General features: G+C 33.7%; 1 protein-coding gene across 5 annotated transcripts in view; it reads left to right on the top strand.

Annotated features, from left to right (window-relative positions):
* EPHA5 (EPH receptor A5) overlaps positions 1-20,365 on the top strand; it is a 336,719-nt gene that overhangs the window by 234,585 nt on the left and 81,769 nt on the right. For 3 of the 5 annotated variants that reach the window (XM_061191417.1, XM_061191414.1, XM_061191416.1), the window contains exon 8: positions 12,781-12,886. In XM_061191417.1, coding sequence (XP_061047400.1) covers positions 12,781-12,886 — 106 coding nt within the window. The remainder of the gene's footprint in view (positions 1-12,780; positions 12,887-20,365) is intronic. The other 2 variants (XM_061191418.1, XM_061191415.1) reach the window with 1 other exon arrangement.

Raw genomic sequence — 20,365 nt, 5'->3', positions numbered from 1 at the left:
TGTCTTTTTGAATTATGGTTTTCTCTGGGTATATGCCCAGTAGTGGGATTGCTGGGTCATATGGTAATTCAATTTTTAGTTGTTTAAGGAACTTCCATAATGTTCTCCATAGTGGCTGTATCAATTTACATTTCCACCAACAATGCAAGAGGGTTCCCTTTTCTCCACACCCTCTCCAGCATTTGTTGTTTGTAGATTTTCCAATAAAGCCCATTCTAATGAGTGTGAGGTGATATCCCATTGTAGTTTAGATTTGCATTTCTCTAATAATTAGTGATGTAGAGCAGCTTTCCATGTGCTTCTTGGCCATCTGTATGTCTTCTTTGGAGAGATGTCTATTTAGGTCTTCTGCCCATTTTTGGATTGAGTTGTTTGCTTTTTTAATATTGAGCTGCCTGAGCTGTTTATATATTTTGGAGATTAACCTTTGTCCGTTGATTCGTCTGCAAATATTTTCTCCCATTCTGAGGGCTGTCTTTTTGTCTTATTTATAGTCTCCTTTGCTGTGCAAAAGCTTTTAAGTTTCATTAGGTCCAATTTGTTTATTTTTATTTTTATTTCCATTACTCTAGGAGGTGGGTCAAAAAAGATCTTGCTGTGATTTATATCAAAGAGTGTTCTGCCTATATATTCCTCTAAGAGTTTTAGAGTGTTTGGTCTTACATTTAGGTCTTTAATCCATTTTGAGTTTATTTTTGTGTATGGTGTTAGGGAGTGTTGTAATTCCATTCTTTTACATGTGGCTGTCCAGTTTGCCCAGCACCACTTATTGAAGACACTGTCTTTTCTCCATTGTATATCCTTGCCTCTTTTGTCATAGACTAATTGACCATAGGTGCATGGGTTTATCTCTGGGCTTTCTATCCTGTTCCACAGATCTATACTTCTGTTTTTGTGCCAGTACCATATTGTCTTGATTACTGTAGCTTTGTAGTACAGTCTGAAGTCAAGGAGCCTGATTCCTCCAGCTCTGTTTTTCTTTCTCAAGATTGCTTTGGCTATTCAGGGTCTTTTGTGTCTCCATACAAATTTTAAGATTTTTTGTTCTAGTTCTGTAAAAAATGCCATTGGTAATTGGAGAGGAATTACATTGAATCCGTAGATTGCTTTGGATAGTATAGTCATTTTCACAATATTGATTCTTCCAATCCAAGAACATGGTATATCTCTCCATCTGTTGGTATCATCTTTAATTTCTTTCATCAGTGTCTTATAGTTTTCTGAATACAGGTCTTTTACCTCCTTAGGTAGGTTTATTCCTAGATATTTTATTCTTTTTGTTGAAATGGTGAATGGGATTGTTTCCTTAATTTCTCTTTCTGATCTTGCGTTCTTAGTGTAAAGGAATGCAAGAGATTTCTGTGCATTAATTTTGTATCCTGCAACTTTACCAAATTCATTGACTAGCTCTAGTAGTTTTCTGGTGGCATCTTTAGGATTCTCTATATATAGTATCATGTCATCTGCAAGCAGTGACAGTTTTACTTCTTCTTTTCCAATTTGTATTCCTTTTATTTCTTTTTCTTCTCTGATTGCTGTGGCTAGGACTTCCAAAACTATGTTGAATAAGAGTGGCGAGAGTGGACATCCTTGTCTTGTTCCTGATCTTAGAGGAAATGGTTTCAGTTTTTCACCATAGAGAACGATGTTGGCTGTGGGTTTGTCATATATGGCCTTTATTATGTTGAGGTAGTCCCCTCTGTGCCCACTTTCTGGGGAGTTTTTATCATAAATCAGAGTTGAATTTTGTCAAAAGCTTTTTCTGCATCTATTGAGATGATCACATGGTTTTATTCTTCAATTTGTTAATATGCTGTATCACATTGATTGATTTGCATATATTGAAAATCCTTGCATCCCTGGGATAAACCCCACTTGATCATGGTGTATGATTCTTTTAATGTGTTGCTGGATTCTGTTTTCTAGTATTTTGTTCAGGATTTTTGCATCTATATTCATCAGTGATATTGGTCTGTAATTTTCTTTTTTTGTAGTACCTCTGTCTGTTTTGGTATCAGGGTGATGGTGGCCTCATAGAATGAGTTTTGGAGTATTCCTTCCTCTGTAATTTTTGGGAAGAGTTTGAGAAAGATGAGTGTTAGCTCTCCTCTGAATGTTTGATAGAACTCACCTGTGAAGCCATCTTGTCCTGGACTTTTGTTTGTTAGAAGGTATTTAATCACAGTTTCAATTTCATTTCTTGTGATTGGTCTGTTCATATTTTCTGTTTCTTTTATAAACACACTTACTGCCTTCAGGAACAATTCCTGTTCCATAACTAATCTCTGGCTACCACTAAAATCTAAACATCCATTTTAAAAATCTTGACATTTTAAAAATGTTTTGTAAATGGAATCATACAGTACAATCATACAGTACAATCATACTGTACAATTTTTTTCTCACTCAGCATAATTCCCTGTAGATTCATCCAAGTTGTGCATATCAAGTTGGTTTCTTTTCATTGTTGAGTCATATTCCATGATATGTATGTACCATAGTTTGTTTAACCATTCACCTGTTGAAAGATATCTGGGCTGATACCAGTTTTTGCTACTATCAATAAAAATGCTATGAACATTCATGTATATATTTTTGTGTCAACCTAAGTTTTTATTTCCATGGGATAACTATCCAAGAATACAACTACCTGGGTCTTGTGGTAATTGCATGTTTAATTTTGTAAGAAACCGACAAAATGTTTTCCAGAGTGGCTGTGGTGACCATTTTACATTCTTACCAGCAACGTAAGAATGATCAGTTTCTCCACATGATTATTAGCATTTGGTGTTGTCACTATTTTATTTTGTCCTTTTGGACAGGGGAGTAGTGGTATCTCATTGTGGTTTTATTTGAGATCTGTAATATCCAATGATGTTCAACATTGTTTCATGTGTTTATTTGCCTGCCATACTGTTTTAAGTTTCCCAACTCCTGTGTACTCATATTACAAATCAAAAATTATAACTTTGATCACATTCTGCTGATCAAGAAAGTTAACAGATACTTTTTGCTGTGTGAGAAAGATCCAAAATTCTCACCCTGGCCTTAGAAAACCCTTATAATCTGTCTCTAACAAGCCTCTTTAGTTTCAATGATTAACTCAGATTCAAATATGTAGCAAGTATCTAGAGAATATTTATGTAATATGGATTTGTAACCAGGAGTGGGGGAAGCAAAATAAGGGAAAACAAAATGATTTCTCAACAGATACTATCTTAAAGTTTCCAGGGATGATGTAAATATATAATAATTGGCACAAAGAAACATATTATTTAAGAAAGAATATTAATTTTCATAATTAACATCCTTTAGATAGTAGTGTGTTTCATTGCTCCAAAATTTACTTTTAAATATTCCCAAAATATTCTGCAGCTATTCTTCCAAAACTACATTATAAATCAACTAATTCTTAATAAACATATATAGGAAAATAGGCAATATGCGTGACTAGAGGTTCATATCTTTAAAAATTAAAAATTTTAACAAAATGTAAAAGGATAATCATGAACCATACTGGGCTTACTTGTTTTTTTTTTAACCACTGCTAAAGAATGAACAAGTATGAAGGTATTGATAGTATCTCATAAATTCTATATCTTTTAAATTTAGTTGATGTAGTTGGAGATATTATTCATGCTGTCAGGACAAACAAAGGAATAAATAATAAAAAATCTTGATGAATTATTTCCTATGAGAAGAGAGTGGCATGGACATATATACACTATCAAATGTAAAATAGATAGCTAGTGGGAAGCAGCCACATAGCACAGGGAGATCAGCTCGGTGCTCTGTGTCCCCCTAGAGGGGTGGGATAGGGAGGGGGTGGGAGGGAGACACAAGAGGGAGGAGATATGGGGATATATGTATATGTAAAGCTGACTCACTTTGTTATAAAGCAGAAACTAACACACCATTGTAAAGCAATCATACTCCAGTTACAAACCAATTATAAAATAATACTGAATTTTATATTTAAAAAAAAAAATCTCACAAATTAATCAGTGCAAATGAAATAGCCAATAATTAAAACCCATCAAGGAACTTAAAAAATGGTTCAAACTGACTAAGGCAGACAGCAGAAGCAAGAAGAACTACAATCCTGCAGCCTGTGGAACAAAAACCACATTTACAGAAAGATAGACAAGATGAAAAGGCAGAGGGCTATGTACCAGATGAATGAACAAGATAAAACACCAGAAAAACAACTAAATGAAGTTGAGATAGGCAACCTTCCAGAAAAAGAATTCAGAATAATGATAGTGAAGATGATCCAGGACCTTGGAAAAAGAATGGAGGCAAAGATCGAGAAGATGCAAGAAATGTTTTAAAAAGATCTAGAAGAATTATAGAACAAACAAACAGAGATGAACAATACAATAACTGAAGTGAAAAATACACTAGAAGGAATCAATAGAAGAATAACTGAGGCGGCAGAAAGGATAAGTGACCTGGAAGACAGAATGGTGAAATTCACTGCTGCGGAACAGAATAAAGAAAAAAGAATGAAAAGAAATGAAGACAGCATAAGACACCTCTCGGATAACATTAAACTCAACAATATTCGCATTATAGGGGTCCCAGAAGAGAAGAGAGAGAGAAAGGACCTGAGAAAATATTTGAAAAGATTATAGTCGAAAACTTCCCTAACATGGGAAAGGAAATAGCCACCCAAGTCCAGGAAGTGCAGAGTCTCAGGCAGGATAAACCCAAGGAGAAACACGCCGAGACACATAGTAATCAAATGGGCAAAAATTAAAGACAAAGAAAAATTATTGAAAGCAGCAAGGGAAAAATGACAAATAACATACAAGGGAACTTCCATAAGGTTAACAGCTGATTTCTCAGCAGAAACTCTACAAGCCAGAAGGGAGTGGCAAGATATACTTAAAGTGATGAAAGGGAAGAACCTACAACCAAGATTACTCTAACCAGCAAGGATCTCATTCAGATTTGATGGAGAAATCAAAAGCTTTACAGACAAGCAAAAGCTAAGAGAACTCAGCACCACCAAACCAGCTCTACAACAAATGCTAAAGGAACTTCTCTAAGTGGGAAACACAAGAGAAGAAAAGGACCTACAAAAACAAACCCAAAGCAATTAAGAAAATGGTCATAGGAACATACATATTGATAATTACCTTAAACGTGAATGGATTAAATGCTCCAACCAAAACACACAGGTTTGCTGAGTGGATACAAAAACAAGACCCATATATATGCTGTCTACAAGGGACCCACTTCAGACCTAGGGACACATACAGACTGAAAGTGAAGGGATGGAAAAAGGTATTCTATGCACATGGAAATCAAAAGTAAGCTGGAGTAGCAATACTCATATCAGATAAAATAGACTTTAAAATAAAGAATGTTACAAGAGACAAAGAAGGACACAACATAATGATCAAGGGATCAATCCAAGAAGAAGATATAACAATTATAATTATATATGCACCCAACACAGGAGTACCTCAATACATAAGGCAACTGCTAACAGCTATAAAAGAGGAAATCGACAGTAACACAATAATAGTGGGGGACTTCAACACCTCACTTACACCAATAGACAGATCATCCAAACAGAAAATTAATAAGGAAACACAAGTGTTAAATGACACAATAGACCAGAAAGATTTAATTGATATTTATAGGACATTCCATCCCAAAACAGTAGATTACACTTTCTTCTCAAGTGTGCACAGAACATTCTCCAGGATAGATCACATCTTGGGTCACAAATCAAGCCTCAGTAAATTTAAGAAAATTGAAATCATATCAAGCATCTTTTCTGACCACAACGCTATGAGATTAGAAATGAATTACAGGGAAAAAACGTAAAAAACACAAACACATGGAGCCTAAGCAAAACGTTACTAAATAACCAAGAGATCACTGAAGAAATCAAAGAGGGAATCAAAAAATACCTAGAGACAAATGACAATGGAAACACGACAATCCAAAACCTATGGGATGCAGCAAAAGCAGTTCTAAGAGGGAAGTTTATAGCTATACAAGCCTACCTCAAGAAACAAGAAAAATCTCAAATAAACAACCTAAAGGAACTAGAGAAAGAAAAACAAACAAAACCCAAAGTTAGCAGAAGGAAAGGAATCATAAAGATCAGAGCAGAAATAAATGATATAGAAACAAAGAAAACAATAGCAAAGATCAATAAAACTAAAAGCTGGTTCTTTGAGAAGATAAAATTGATAAACCATTAACTAGATTCATCAAGAAAAAGAGGGAGAGGACTCAAATCAGTAAAATTAGAAATGAAAAAGGAGAAGTTATAAAACATACAGCAGAAATACAAAGCATCCTAAGAGACTACTACAAGCAACTCTTTGCCAAAAAAAATGGACAACCTGGAAGAAATGGAAAAAATCTTAGAAAGGTATAACTTTCCAAGACTGAACCAGGAAGAAATAGAAAATATGAACAGACCAGTCACAAGTAATGAAATTGAAACTGTGATTTAAAATCTTCCAACAAACAAAAGTCCAGGACCAGATGGCTTCACAGGTGAATTTTATCAAACATTTAGAGAAGAGCTAACACCCATCCTTCTCAAACTCTTCCAAAAAATTGCAGAGGAAGGAACATTCCCAATCTCATTCTATGAGGCCACCATCGCCCTGATACCAAAACCAGACCAAGATACCACAAAAAAAAGAAAATTACAGACCGATATCACTGATGAATATAGATGCAAAAATCCTCAACAAAATACTAGCAAACAGAATCCAACAACACATTAAAAAAATCATACACCATGATCAAGTGGGATTTATCCCAAGGATGCAAGGATTCTTCAACATAAGCAAATCAATCAATGTGATACACCATATTAACAAGTTGAAGAATAAAAACCTATGATCATCTCAGTAGATGCAGAAAAAGCTTTTCACAAAATTCAACACCCATTTATGATAAAAAGTCTCCAGAAAGTGGGCATAGAGGGAACCTACCTCAACATAATAAAGGCCATATAGGACAAACCCACAACAAACATCATTCTCAATGGTGAAAGACTGAAAGCATTACTTCTAAGATCAGGAACAAGACAAGGATGTCCACTCTCGCCAATATTATTCAACATAGTTTTGGAAGTCCTAGCCATGACAATCAGAGAAGAAAAAGAAATAAAAGGAATACAAATTGGAAAAGAAGTAAAACTGTCACTGCTTGCAGATGACATGATACTATATATAGAGAATCCTAAAGATGCCACCAGAAAATTACTAGAGCTAGTCAATGAATTTGGTAAAGTTGCAGGATACAAAATTAATGCACAGAAATCTCTTGCATTCCTATACACTAATGGTGAAAAATATGAAAGAGAAATTAAGGAAACACTCCCATTTACCATTGCAACAAAAAGAATAAAATACCTAGGAATAAACCAACCTAGGGAGACAAAAGAGCTGTATGCAGAAAACTATAGGACACTGATGAAAGAAATTAAGATGATAGCAAGAGATGGACAGATATACCATGTTCTTGGATTGGAAGAATCAATATTGTGAAAATAACTATAATACCCATAGCAATCTACAGATTCAATGCAATCCCTATCAAATTACCAATGGCATTTTTTATGGAACTAGAACAAAAAATCTTAAAATTTGTCTGGAGACACAAAAGACCCCGAATAGCCAAAGCAGTCTTGAGGGGAAAAAACGGAGCTGGAGGAATCAGACTCCCTAACTTCAGACTATACTACAAAGCTACAGTAATCAAGACAATATGTTACTGGCACAAAAACAGAAATATAGATCAATGGAACAAGATAGAAAGCCTAGAGATAAACCCACGCACCTATGGTCGATTAGTCTATGACAAAAGAGGCAAGGATATACAATGGAGAAAAGACAGTCTCTTCAATAAGTGGTACTGGGAAACCTGGACAGCTACATGTAAAAGAATGAAATTAGAACACTCCCTAACATCATACATAAAAATAACCTCAAAATGGATTAGAGACCTAAATGTAAGACTGGACACTATAAAACTCTTAGAGGAAAACATAGGAAGAACACTCTTTGACATAAATCACAGCAAGTTCTTTTTTGAGCCACCTCCTAGAGTAGTGGAAATAAAAACAAAAATAAACAAATGGGACCTAATGAAACTTAGAAGGTTTTGCACAGCAAAGGAAACTACAAACATGATGAAAAGACAGCCCTCAGAATGGGAAAAAATATTTGCCAACGAATCAACGGACAAAGGTTAATCTCCAAAATATATAAACAGCTCAGGCAGCTCAATATTAAAAAAACAAACAAACCAATCCAAAAATGGGCAGAAGACCTAAATAAACATTTCTCCATGGAAGACATACAGATGGCCAAGAAGCACATGAAAAGCTGCTCAGCATCACTAACTATTAGAGAAATGGAAATCAAAACTACAATGAGGTTGTCACCTCACACCAGTTAGAATGGGCATCATCAGAAAATCTACAAACAACAAATGCTGGAGAAGGTGTGGAGAAAAGGGAACCCTCTTGCACTGTTGGTGCGAATGTAAATTGATACAGCCACTATGGAGAACAGTATGGAGGTTCCTTAAAGAACTAAGAATAGAATTACCATATGACCCAGCAATCCCACTACTGGGCATATACCCAGAGAAAACCATAATTCAAAAAGACACATGCACCCCTATGTTCATTGCAGCACTCTTTACAATAGCCAGGTCATGGAAGCAACCTAAGTGCCCATCGATAGATGAATGGATAAAGAAGATGTGGTACATATATACAATGGAATATTACTCAGCCATAAAAAGGAATGAAATTGGGTCATTTGTAGAGACGTGGATGGATCTAGAGACTGTCATACAGAGTGAAGTAAGTCAGAAAGAGAAAAACAAATATCGTATATTAATGCATATATGTGGAACCTAGAAAAATGGTACAGATGAACTGGTTTGCAGGGCAGAAATAGAGACACAGATGTAGAGAACAAACGTATGGACACCAAGGGGGGAAAGAGGGGGTTGGGGCAGGGTTGGGATGAATTGGGAGACTGGGATTGACATATACACACTAATATTTATAAAATGGATAACTAATAAGAACCTACTGTATAAAAATATAAAATAAAATTCAAAAATTCAAAAAAAAAAAAAAAGAAAGAAAGAAAGCCTAAGGAAGGAAGGTAACAAAAAAAGTGCTGCAAACTTTTAAAAAATAAATGAAAATATATTTTTAAAATTCTTCCTCACAGCCCCTTTATTTAATTGCATATTTTATAAAAAGATCTGATTTCAGTGGACAGCAGATAAAAACATGTAAATATGAACATTTGTGATTTGACGTTACTTACAAAGTATTTTCATAAAATATATTAATTTAAACATTTTTGAAAATTTTTGCCATGCCATTAACAATTGTTTTATTGCAAGATATTATCCTATACCTACATGCACATTTTAGCACATTGCTAAGTTAGAGATCTTGGCAATTACTAAAAAATGAAGTATTCCACACTTCTAAGCACCGTACTTTTTCTCGAAATTAATACTTTGGTTAGTCTGAAATTGCCCTGTTTTGATCCCTACTTCTGATTAATCATGACTGCTTCCTCCAAAACCCTATCTCTCAGAGTCCCGAACTGGCACATTGAGACCAGACAGATTTGTTAGAGTCAGATTAGAAGGGCTTTTGAACGCTAGATGGAGAATTTGGAAATTTTTTTCCATAGGCAGTAGGTATTTATTAACTTTTTGTTCAGAGAAACATGATCAAAGTGATATTTTTTGATATTTCATGTGAGTACGTAGAAGTCAAAGGGAGCACTTAAAAAACGTATGAACCATATTCCAGCAGATTTGAATCAAATAGGTGAGTGTTGGATGAAATAAAAAGTAATGCATGTGCAGAAACATAAAAGAAACACAAAAATATTTGGTGACTAAGTGTAAGTAGGGGTTAAGAAAAATTCAGTACTGCTTAAAAGAAACCAGAAAAAGATAAAATTAGTCTGGTTTGTTGGTTTGATTTATGGTATGTTTATTTATTGATGCTTTTCTTTTTAATGCCATTGGGGGTGGATGTGGTATAAGGGTCGATTTTAAACATGTTTATTTTTATGTGAAAATAAAATCCAAATAAAGGGAATAGAGGGTTTTTTTTTTTTTAATAGAATGATCCTCTGAAGACAAATATTAGTTGGAGATATAAATATGGGACTCTTCAGCTTATAGTTAACTGATGCCATGAGCAACGAAATATCTATGAGAGGTAGGGAGAAAAAGAGGTAGAAAAGGAGAAAGATGGAAAGAGATAGAAAGAGAGATGGAAAGAAGTGGGAAGGATTAAGAACCAGCATTCATCAGGAACTGCTCACACATAAAATGTTGGAAGAGAATTCAGAGCCAATAGAACTGACAAAGCAGTGCTTCAGAGTGGGAAAAAGAGAAAACATCTCATCTGATGTATAGAAACAAGAGAAGAGTTTAAAAGGTGGAGTGTATGTTCAACAAGGTCAAATACCTCATTATAGTGTATGGTAAGGTAAATGGAGAAGTACTCATTACTTACGGCAAATATATCATGCATAGAACTCAAAGGCAGAAGAGAGGTTTCAGAGGAAATTTAGTAATGTTGGTTCTCAGAAGATGAGGCTGGCTCTAGATGACTCAGTCAAGATGCTGAAAAATAGGAGAGAATAAGAATGACAAATAAAACAGGAGATAATATGTATATGTAATATCTTCTATTTAAATAAGGCTGGCAATAGTTGAAGCTCTATGCTAAGTGTTATCTCTAAACAGAAATATAATGATACAGGGAAATTATCCCTAACTGGAGATTAATGAAATGAGACTTTACAAGGTTAAATAATTTGCCTTAACCCAAATGTATAGTAAATGTTGGACCTGTTTTCAAATTCAGTTTGAACTAATAATATCAGTAAGTTTAGGTACAAGAATTTGTTCTCTCCAAGAGAAATTATCTGTTTAGGCTTGTAAGTAGCAGAGAAGCAGTCTGTAAGGAAATGATAATCTCTCCTGGAGGGAGATCTTTAAAGATCATTATCTTGGAAGAGACAAGAAAGATTCTAACAGTGGAGTTAGGTAAAGCAAAAGAAGGGTATAGAGTTGTATTTAACCATGGAGTTCAGACTTGATCACTCTCTTTTATCTATAAAGTTTAACATTTCTAAAATGTGGGAAGTTAGAATGGATTAGTCTACTGAGAAAATGAGGAAGACTCATTATGGGGATGAGTCTGTAAGGAAATTAAAAGAGAGAATCAAAAGCTTTGGAGCACAAATGAAATAACATTGAACTTATTTGGACCAAATTTGCATGTTTTTCTCTAGAAACAGTGCCACCTGCCAAAAAGAAAGTCGACTGAGAAAATAAGTAATTTGAATTTAGAAATTAATAAAGCAAATCTTGGGGAAGGCTACTACTAGTGGTAGTGGGGTAGCTTTGCCCTACTACATTTATACTGTTCACCAGTAATAAGTTCTCTACCACAGACCTCAGCATCAGAGGATAGGAAAAAGCAGGGTGAAGGGACCTTGAATTGCAACTATTATTATCCAAGAAGAGGGAGGGGAAGAGTATAGATTTCTATTGTAAGTAGTAGTTTTCCTCATACATGAACCACTTGTTGCCAATACTGGGCTCTTGAAGACTGATCTGAAAGGGTTGAAAATGTAGATCAGTGTAAGAAGGTTGTCAGAGAGTCAGTCAATTTTGGTTAAAAGAATAAATGATGAGATGACAAGACGAGAAAGGGTAGCATTTAAATGTCCAAAACTATTGATAGGGCCAAGATCATGTAAGAGACTGTGAAAAACAAAACATGGGAAATATAGTTGTTATTAGTTTTGGTGACTTAAAATTTGTTATCATGCCACTCTGAATTTATCAAAATGATAATGTCATTAAACAATAAGCATGCTAAGGTATCCTATTGAGGGTTTCTTGAGAACATTAATAAAATTTATTTTGCTCTATAAGTTTCTTATTTTAATCAACTTAGCTATCAGCACAAAAGAAAAAGTCCCTTGCTTTTTTAGGTACAACTATCTAATTATGTCCATATTCCTCTTATGATAGTAATTGTGTTATTAAAATATAAAACATTTCATCTAAATTCATGTATTTAAAAAAGATCATGTAAACAAATCTAATCTTACTGTAGATACAAAGTTCTAAATGTATGCCTTGATATTTTTGAAAAAGCGTTCCTACTAATAAAGTATATTTAGTGATTTTATTCTGCTTGAAATTATAGTTTTTAAAATTATATTCAAAATAGTGATATCATACGAGGTCATAGCCACATCATTTTGGACATTTTGGACATTTCAACCTATATCTATAAGAAAAAGTCCTATCTAATATAATGAGACTTTTTTTTCCTAGAGAACAGCCACATGCAAACTCTAAAAACGTCAAATCTCATGTACTTAGCACCTCCTATTTAGGAGGTGTTTGAAATCAAAAACAAAGTTCCATTTTGTCTTGCAAACCTAAGATTGCTAAATTAATACTATACAAACAATGACATTCTTTTTTATGATAAGGAAATAATCAGTGACTTAGTGGTTCTTTCAAATTTCCATTTGGAGAATAAATATTTTCTCCTGAAGATGTCTTTTCAATTACACACCATTGAGAAGAGATATAAGGGGAAATCTCAGCCAAGTGTGGGTGAATTGCTTAAACCTTGCATTGATTACTGACTATTAAGCAGCTCTTATTTGAATGCATATGATCCCTGTAACCACAGGCTATATTTTCTCTGTCTCCTATCAGCAGTTGCAGCATCCAGCGATCAAAGCCAGATTCCTATAATTGCTGTGTCTGTGACAGTGGGAGTCATTTTGTTGGCAGTGGTTATCGGCTTCCTCCTCAGTGGAAGGTAAGGCAGGAAGCTGTGCTTCTGAACTTTTACAGCTGATCTCTTCCTTACCTTGATCTGACCATATGGTTATTAAGCACATCCCGAAACAAATGAGGCGAGCAATATGTCAGTAGATAACCTGTATGAAGGATGTATTTCTCAAGCCTTACCTTGTCCATGTTAGTGCTAACTTTTAAGCACACAGTTCCTCTTTTCCAGGTATACTGTCTACACAAGAATAGTATTAACTTGTTATTATTTATTATGTCGTTAATATAACCATATCTTTTTCTGATATAGTTTATTTTAACCTGAATTTTATTTTTCCTCTCAAAAGTATTGAAGTATCCTCTCAAAAGCTTCAATTTTAGTGTTTGGGAAGGCCTGTGTCTGTGCCTGACATTTTAGAAGAGTAAAACTAATAATTCTAGTTAGCCAGAGTTCTATCCTAACAGGGTGATGGATACAAAGCAGACACACCCGCAAACAAGCATTTCGAGAAATAACCACCCCTTTTTTATGATTGCATTTATTTTCAGCTTCTGAATGATTTCAACTTGAATACATCAATCATAGTGTATACTGATTTAAAGTGAATTTTATTGAATGTTGTATCAATAGATACATTAATATGTGTATTACCTATCTACATTTTTCATTTTGAACAAAAATAAAAGAGGTAGAGCCCCAACAAGAGCTTATGTAGAAGGTATCTCCTGACATTGAGCTGAGCATAATCAACCTTCCTAAAAAAATAAACAAATAAAAAAAATAAATAAATAAAATAAAATAAAATAAAATAAACAAATAAAAGCATGAGTGTGTCCTACTCCTACAAAAAATGTATTTTCATTTTTCATCCAGGCCACTATTAGAAGGGATATTCCGTAATGAGAGCTGTCCATTTGAAAATGTTTTGGTGTTAGACTGTTATAGAAAATCTCATGAAAATCTTCATGAAGATATTTATTTAAACCTGCACAAATACACAAAAATATACTATAAGGTCCAAAAAAAAGTCATGAAATCAATATTCATATTGATTTTGTACTGTTTTACTCATTTACTTTTGACTCTTCAGCACCTATTAAACTCATAAATATATAGAATTAGACATTTTCAATATACTGCATATTGTATTCTGAAAAGATTTATGACTACATCCTTAAATTACAGTAGTGACATTTTATTTTCATAAAACACTGTTACTTCCTTTGAACATCCTTTCTCTTTTCTGAAAATTCCCTTTCTTCTAGTTCTTGTTCATTTGAGTGTTGAAAGTTTTCCTAAGAAATCATTGCTTACTTTTAATGTTAGAATAGCAGTGATACATTTTTAGAATTGCTAAATTCTAAATTCTTCCCACAAACTGGGAAGCAGTTTGTGTTCTGTTGAGGACAGCCAGCCCTCCCCAGTCAGAGGCTGGCTAGCTCGTGCCCCACTGATCTCTTCCCTCTGAAGACACTTTGGGAGAATGCTCTACCATTGTCCCTGCTTTCTGGAAGATAAGCTAATTCCACCAGTCTTGTCATAAAAACTTTGCTCAGGTTTCGATCAAGTAAGATAATTGAATTGAGTGAATTGTAACTACTAAGAAAACTACCACGAGATAAGGTGTCTTTTCTACCCCGAAAGGGTGGATAACTATGATACATTTGCAAAGCTGGTTTGTAATATCATTTATTTACTTCTGAGAAATGGTTGGCCTCTTCCTTTCCAATAAATCCAGAAGCATTAGTTATATTTAGGGACATGGGGATCATAAGAAGATATTATTTGTCGGGTCCACTGAATAAAAATGGAGGAAAGAGCAGACGTCTAAAGGCCAATAAATTTGTGTGTTTGAAGGTTTATTAAAGAACAAATAAAGTATAAGAAGTATTTTATTGTAGACTTAGCACACTTTATCTGTTTAACCTAAGTTTTGTTAATGTGAATTTACTGATGACATTTAGCTAAGGATTCTCGCTTACCTATATATGAATCAGCCCCTGCCCTCCCCAATTTTTTCCCTAATGCATACAAAATTGACTTAAAAGCATTTCACTTCATTACATCTGCAGCATTAGACAAAGTGAGAGAAGGTTCAATCTACCTACTATTTGGTAGCTGAAGGAGAGTATAGCTTTAGCACACACACACACACACACACACACACACACACACACACACACGAATTCCATATCTATCTGAAACTACCATACAAGAATAACTAAATTTTAGTATATAGAAATGTTTAGTGTATTTCTCAGTTAAATAAGAATGACATCTGTACCCAAGAGGCAAAGCTTAATTTTCAGCATAACTAAACCCAAGACATGGTAAGATAATTTTGGATCTACTGTCTTACGGAAGTATATTACTTTTTAAAAATAGCAATACCTTACAAATTTGTGCATTGTTTATTCACTTTAATTTTTTTTCTTAATTACACAGACTGTGATGCTGAGACTAGGAATTTGCAATTTAAAGGAAAATACACTTTACTAAAAATCAATTTGAGATTTATATTTTTTTACCAGCAAATTTTTTGCACGAAACTTTTACTTCATTTTGTTGAATGCGCATTCTTGAATTTCAAGGGCATTTGTCTTATGATAGAAATATATTTGGCCAAACAAAGAAAAGTTTGTGCCAAATAGAAAAGAGTTGGCAAAGTGGTAGATTTTAATCCAAACAATAATCACATTAAATGTGAATAATCTAAACATACCAATTAAAAAGAGACTGTCAGTTTAGATAAAAAGGCAAAACCCAACTAGATGCTACCCAGACAAAGATGATGGTGAAGTTGTAAAGGGGGTGTGCATATTTGGGGTTTTGGGGGTTATTGACTTGGGTGGTAGTTGTACAAAGTATTTCCTTTGTAATTGCTTGTTAAACTCCATTTTATATACTTGATATGTATATTCCCAATAAATAAATAAAGTTAACTGGCAATCAAAAAAAAAAAAAAAAAAGAAATATATTTGGCCATTTTATTTTACTTTTCATGAACAGGTTATTTTATGTTAGTATTATATAAACATACTTATTCAAAAACTAAATGATATGATTCTAGAAAGGCTTTTCCTATCTCATTCAAGGCAATGAACTTCGCAATTTTTGTTGGGACTAAGAAAATTGAACCTACCTCTTAGTACATAGAGTATACTGATTAACTCAGTAAAGTTTTGTCAAATAAAAGAAAAACTAAATGAAGAGGTGTGGACAAAGCCTAACACAAATTTGGGAGTTACCTTTAAGCAATAGCAAATTATTGAAAAAAAGCCTTTTCTAGGAATGTTCTAAGGACAGTGAATTATATATATTTCTCCCTCTTCACTGTGCTAAAATATGATTGATAAACACACAAAAACATAATAACACTTAGACTCCAGTCTCACTTTGAACTTACTCTCTTATATCACCTTTTAACCTCTTGAATATATTATAAACCAGATATTTGCTCTTACGTAAAATGTCTTTTAATTACAAATAATTTAACTCAGTGGTGATATAGACTTAATTCTGATATATTGCAAATATATTACTATCATCTGTATGTAATATTCATTGACAATTTATATCATCATTTGGGCTCAGAAGCAGCTATGTATTGAAAGTACATATTCACTGGCAGTTTGAATTTTTATTCAGACCAAAGGAAAAAAATCAGGAATATAACACATTGAATACTATGAGAATAATCTATTTCAAACAAAGTAATAAATTTTTTATTCTAAAATACATTGAAAATGAAAAATAAATTAAATATAGAGACTTTCTAATCTTTTTAGGCTAAAATTGATTATGCAGAAACCTCTTGGAGTCTTCTTACCTAGATACAGTTAAAATAATATAGACAAGTATCAATCCTGAAGGGAGAAAGTTCTATTTAAAAAATGACAAAGAATTGTAACATCTTTTAGGATTCTATCAGTTTTAGAAATCATGTGATCATCCTGTTTAAAGGTGCTAAATATTCCATAGAGCATTTTCTGCAGGTTTCAGACTATCCTTTTTACTTTCTTTTCTATTACTTGTAAATGGTGTTTATCCATGGGACTACAAAATAATTGACTTGTTCTCAGCAAACTATGAGCTAATTACCCTGGGCTGAATATAAATTAAACCTCCTAGTATGCACAGCGTGTTGTAATTGTTTTTTGTTTTTTAGGAGTTTTTTTGTAGTTGTTTTTTAATCTTTCTCTTTTATCAGTAATGACACTGCACATTGATAACTTTCTTACTATACCCTAATTTTGTGAGGTTGTCTCTTATATATACAATTTTATAGATATAAATTGTTTAATCAGTCTTTCAACCAATGATGTCATCTCCACACTCTTCTAGTTACATATTTGAGAAAGTCTTCTACTTTGACCTTCTCTTTTTCTTTCCTTTGAAGACAATCATTGATACTATTAGATTGACTTTTTTTCTGTGTCCCTATTTTAAACTTGGGACCTCATTCTGAAAATTGACTACTGGACACTTTCTTAGTCTGATATAAAGCTTAAATTAACAGGATTTAGTTGCATAGGAAATACAAAGGAAAACATCTTTCAGTGTACAGAAACTATTTCTTTGACACTTGCTCAATATAGACACCCTGGGATAAAAGAATATATTTTAATATTTTGTCTCTTTTATTACTTATGAATTTAATTAAATCTTAAGAAAATTTCAGAGCTTTGCTTTTTTATTTCAATTAATTCCACATGTACACTGAGAGGTTAAAGATACACACATGTTACACACATGCATGCCCACACTTATGTGCACTTATCTTTCATATAAACACAAAAAAGGTAAAGCTGTTTGCCAATTTTAAAATTGGAAAACAAAACCAAAAAACTTATAGCTCCTGGAGGGACAGAAGGAATCCTTCAAGATGCTTAGTCTTGGATATGATTCTAAGGCTATTAATATGTGACTTTATTTCTGTGATGTTCCTGATATGATAAATTTAGTCTAAGGGGTGGCTTAATGCCTATAAAAAGGATTAACTATTTTCCAGGCAAAAAATCTTCCCTTGCTTGTTCTGGTCATGTTCAAATACTGTGGTTAGACATGCTAAATCCTGTTTCCCTTTGTCTTTCATTAAACAATTGAAACTCAATCGATTTGAAATGTCAAATCATTTCCTGGGGCAAAAATTCTTCAGAAATCAGTTAATACTGTACTTGGAGGCTAGGTACAAATTTAAGTTACTCAGACCATGTCAGAAATTTAGGGTAAAAAATAGATTTATGAAAACACTGCTTTCGGGTTTTTTTTGTTACTTAAAAATAATATTAAAATTTAGCCTTTTGTAATTTTTTTCAAGTCTCTTAAAGTCTAATATGTTGTAAATTATACACTCTTCCCAATTATCCATTACAAACATATATTGAGCATTTATTGCACATAAAACACCAAGAAAAGTCCCAGGCATTTAAAATAAAAAGGCAATGTCCTTTTTCAAAGTGTTTCCAAGTTAAATTAGTAGTCTGATAAATGGACAGAATTTCATAAACAGAATTACAACAGCTGGGGTTAAGTAAAAGAGTTTAAATTGTAATCATTTCCTTCATGATAACTTGTTTTCCTTTGGACCAAAATGATGGTATGATTCATTAATTCAAGAAATATTTGACTTCTTATTAAATGCCTGCCACAGTTCTTATGTTAGGGAAAACAATAACTTGATGGTAAAATATGCTGGACTTAGAAACTTTTCTTCAAGTTCATTTGGAGCCAAATAAAATAATTGTACATGCATCTTGAATGCAATTATTTAATTCAGACAAATGCCAGAGCTCTGCCCACATTTGATATCGATATCAAAGAATAATAGCTTCCAAAGTGAATGATTTTTAAAGGCTAGGTAGCATTCTAAAACCATCAGAGAAGCATCTTTGCCTAACAGAAGTAACACAATAATAATATTGATAATAATAAGTTTAATATTGTCTAGCATGAATTACATACTACCTACTACTAGGCTCTGTTCCAAGGACTTTACATGTAATATTTTACAACGCTATGTCTCAGTATCAGCTCTATATCCAATTTATACTTCATAAAAGATATCTTCTTGATGTTTCTTGAATCTTGTAAAAATAATCCAGCTGTAAGGCTTTTGCTTTGGCTCTTCTTCCTGTCTAAAACTCTTTTGACCCAGAGAACAACATGGCTTCCTCCTTCTTTCTTTGCTCAATCTAATTCTCTCAATTGAGCTGACTAAAATGATGACCTATGATTCCTTCCTCTGCACATCAGATATTCCTTACCCTGCCTTGTCTCTTATAACACTCATTGCCATTATAATATGTATATCTTATATATATTATAATATATTGGGTGGGCCAAAAAGTTCATTCGTTTTTTTTCCCCATAAGATGGCTCTAGTAACACTTAGCTGTCTTTAAGTTCATTCAAAACAATTTTGTTAGATTGTACGTTACAGCTGTCAGATCAGCATGCATTTAAAAAAAAGATATCAAAATTGGTGAATTTTTGTGTAGCCATTTTAATATTGAAGATGGAAGAAAAAAGCAACATTTTTGGCATATTATGCTTTATTACTTCAAGAAAGGTAAAAACGCAACTGAAATGCACAAAAGGATTTGTGCAGTGTATGGAGAAGGTGCTGTGACTGATCGAACATGTCAAAAGTGGTTTGCAAAGTTTTGTTCTGGAGATTTCTTGCTGGACGATGCTCCACGGTTGGGTAGATAAGTTAAAGTTAATAGTGATCACATCTAAACACTCATTGAGAACAATCAATGTTATACCATGAGGGAGATAGCCAACATACTCAAACTATCCAAATCAAGCATTGAAAATCATTTGCACCATCTTGGTTATGTGGATTGCTTTGATGTTTGTGTTCCACGTAAGTTAAGCGAAAAATACCTTCTTGACCATATTTCCACATGCAATTGTCTACTGAAATGTAATGAAAAAATTCCGTTTTTCAAACAAATAGTGACAGGCGATGAAAAGTGGATACTGTACAGCAGTGTGGAATGGAGGGATGAGATCATGGGGCAAGCGAAATGAACCACCACCAACCACACCAAAGACCAAGGCTGGTCTTCATCCAAAGAAGGTGATGTTGTGTATGTGGTGACATTGGAAGGGAGTCCTCTATTATGAGCTCCTTCCAGAAAACCAAACAATTAATTGCAACAAGAATTGCTCCCAATTAGACCAACTGAAAGTGGAACTCGACCAAAAGCGTCCAGAATTAGTCAACAGAAAATGCATAATCTTCCATCAGGATAAGGCAAGACCGCATATTTCCTTGATGACCAGGCAAAAATTGTTACAGCTTGGCTGGGAAGTTCTGATTCATCTGCCATATTCACCAGACATTGCACCTTCCGATTTCCACTTATTTCAGTCTTTACAAAATTCTCTTAATGGAAAAAATTTCAATTCCCTGGAAGACTGTAAAAGGCACCTGGAACAGTTCTTTGCTCAAAAAGATAAAAAGTTTTGGGAAGATGGAATTACGAAGTTGCCTGA

This window comes from Eubalaena glacialis, chromosome 5 (genome assembly GCF_028564815.1).
Source record: "Eubalaena glacialis isolate mEubGla1 chromosome 5, mEubGla1.1.hap2.+ XY, whole genome shotgun sequence".
Lineage (NCBI taxonomy): Eukaryota > Metazoa > Chordata > Mammalia > Artiodactyla > Balaenidae > Eubalaena > Eubalaena glacialis.
This window is presented reverse-complemented; position numbering and strand designations above follow the sequence as displayed.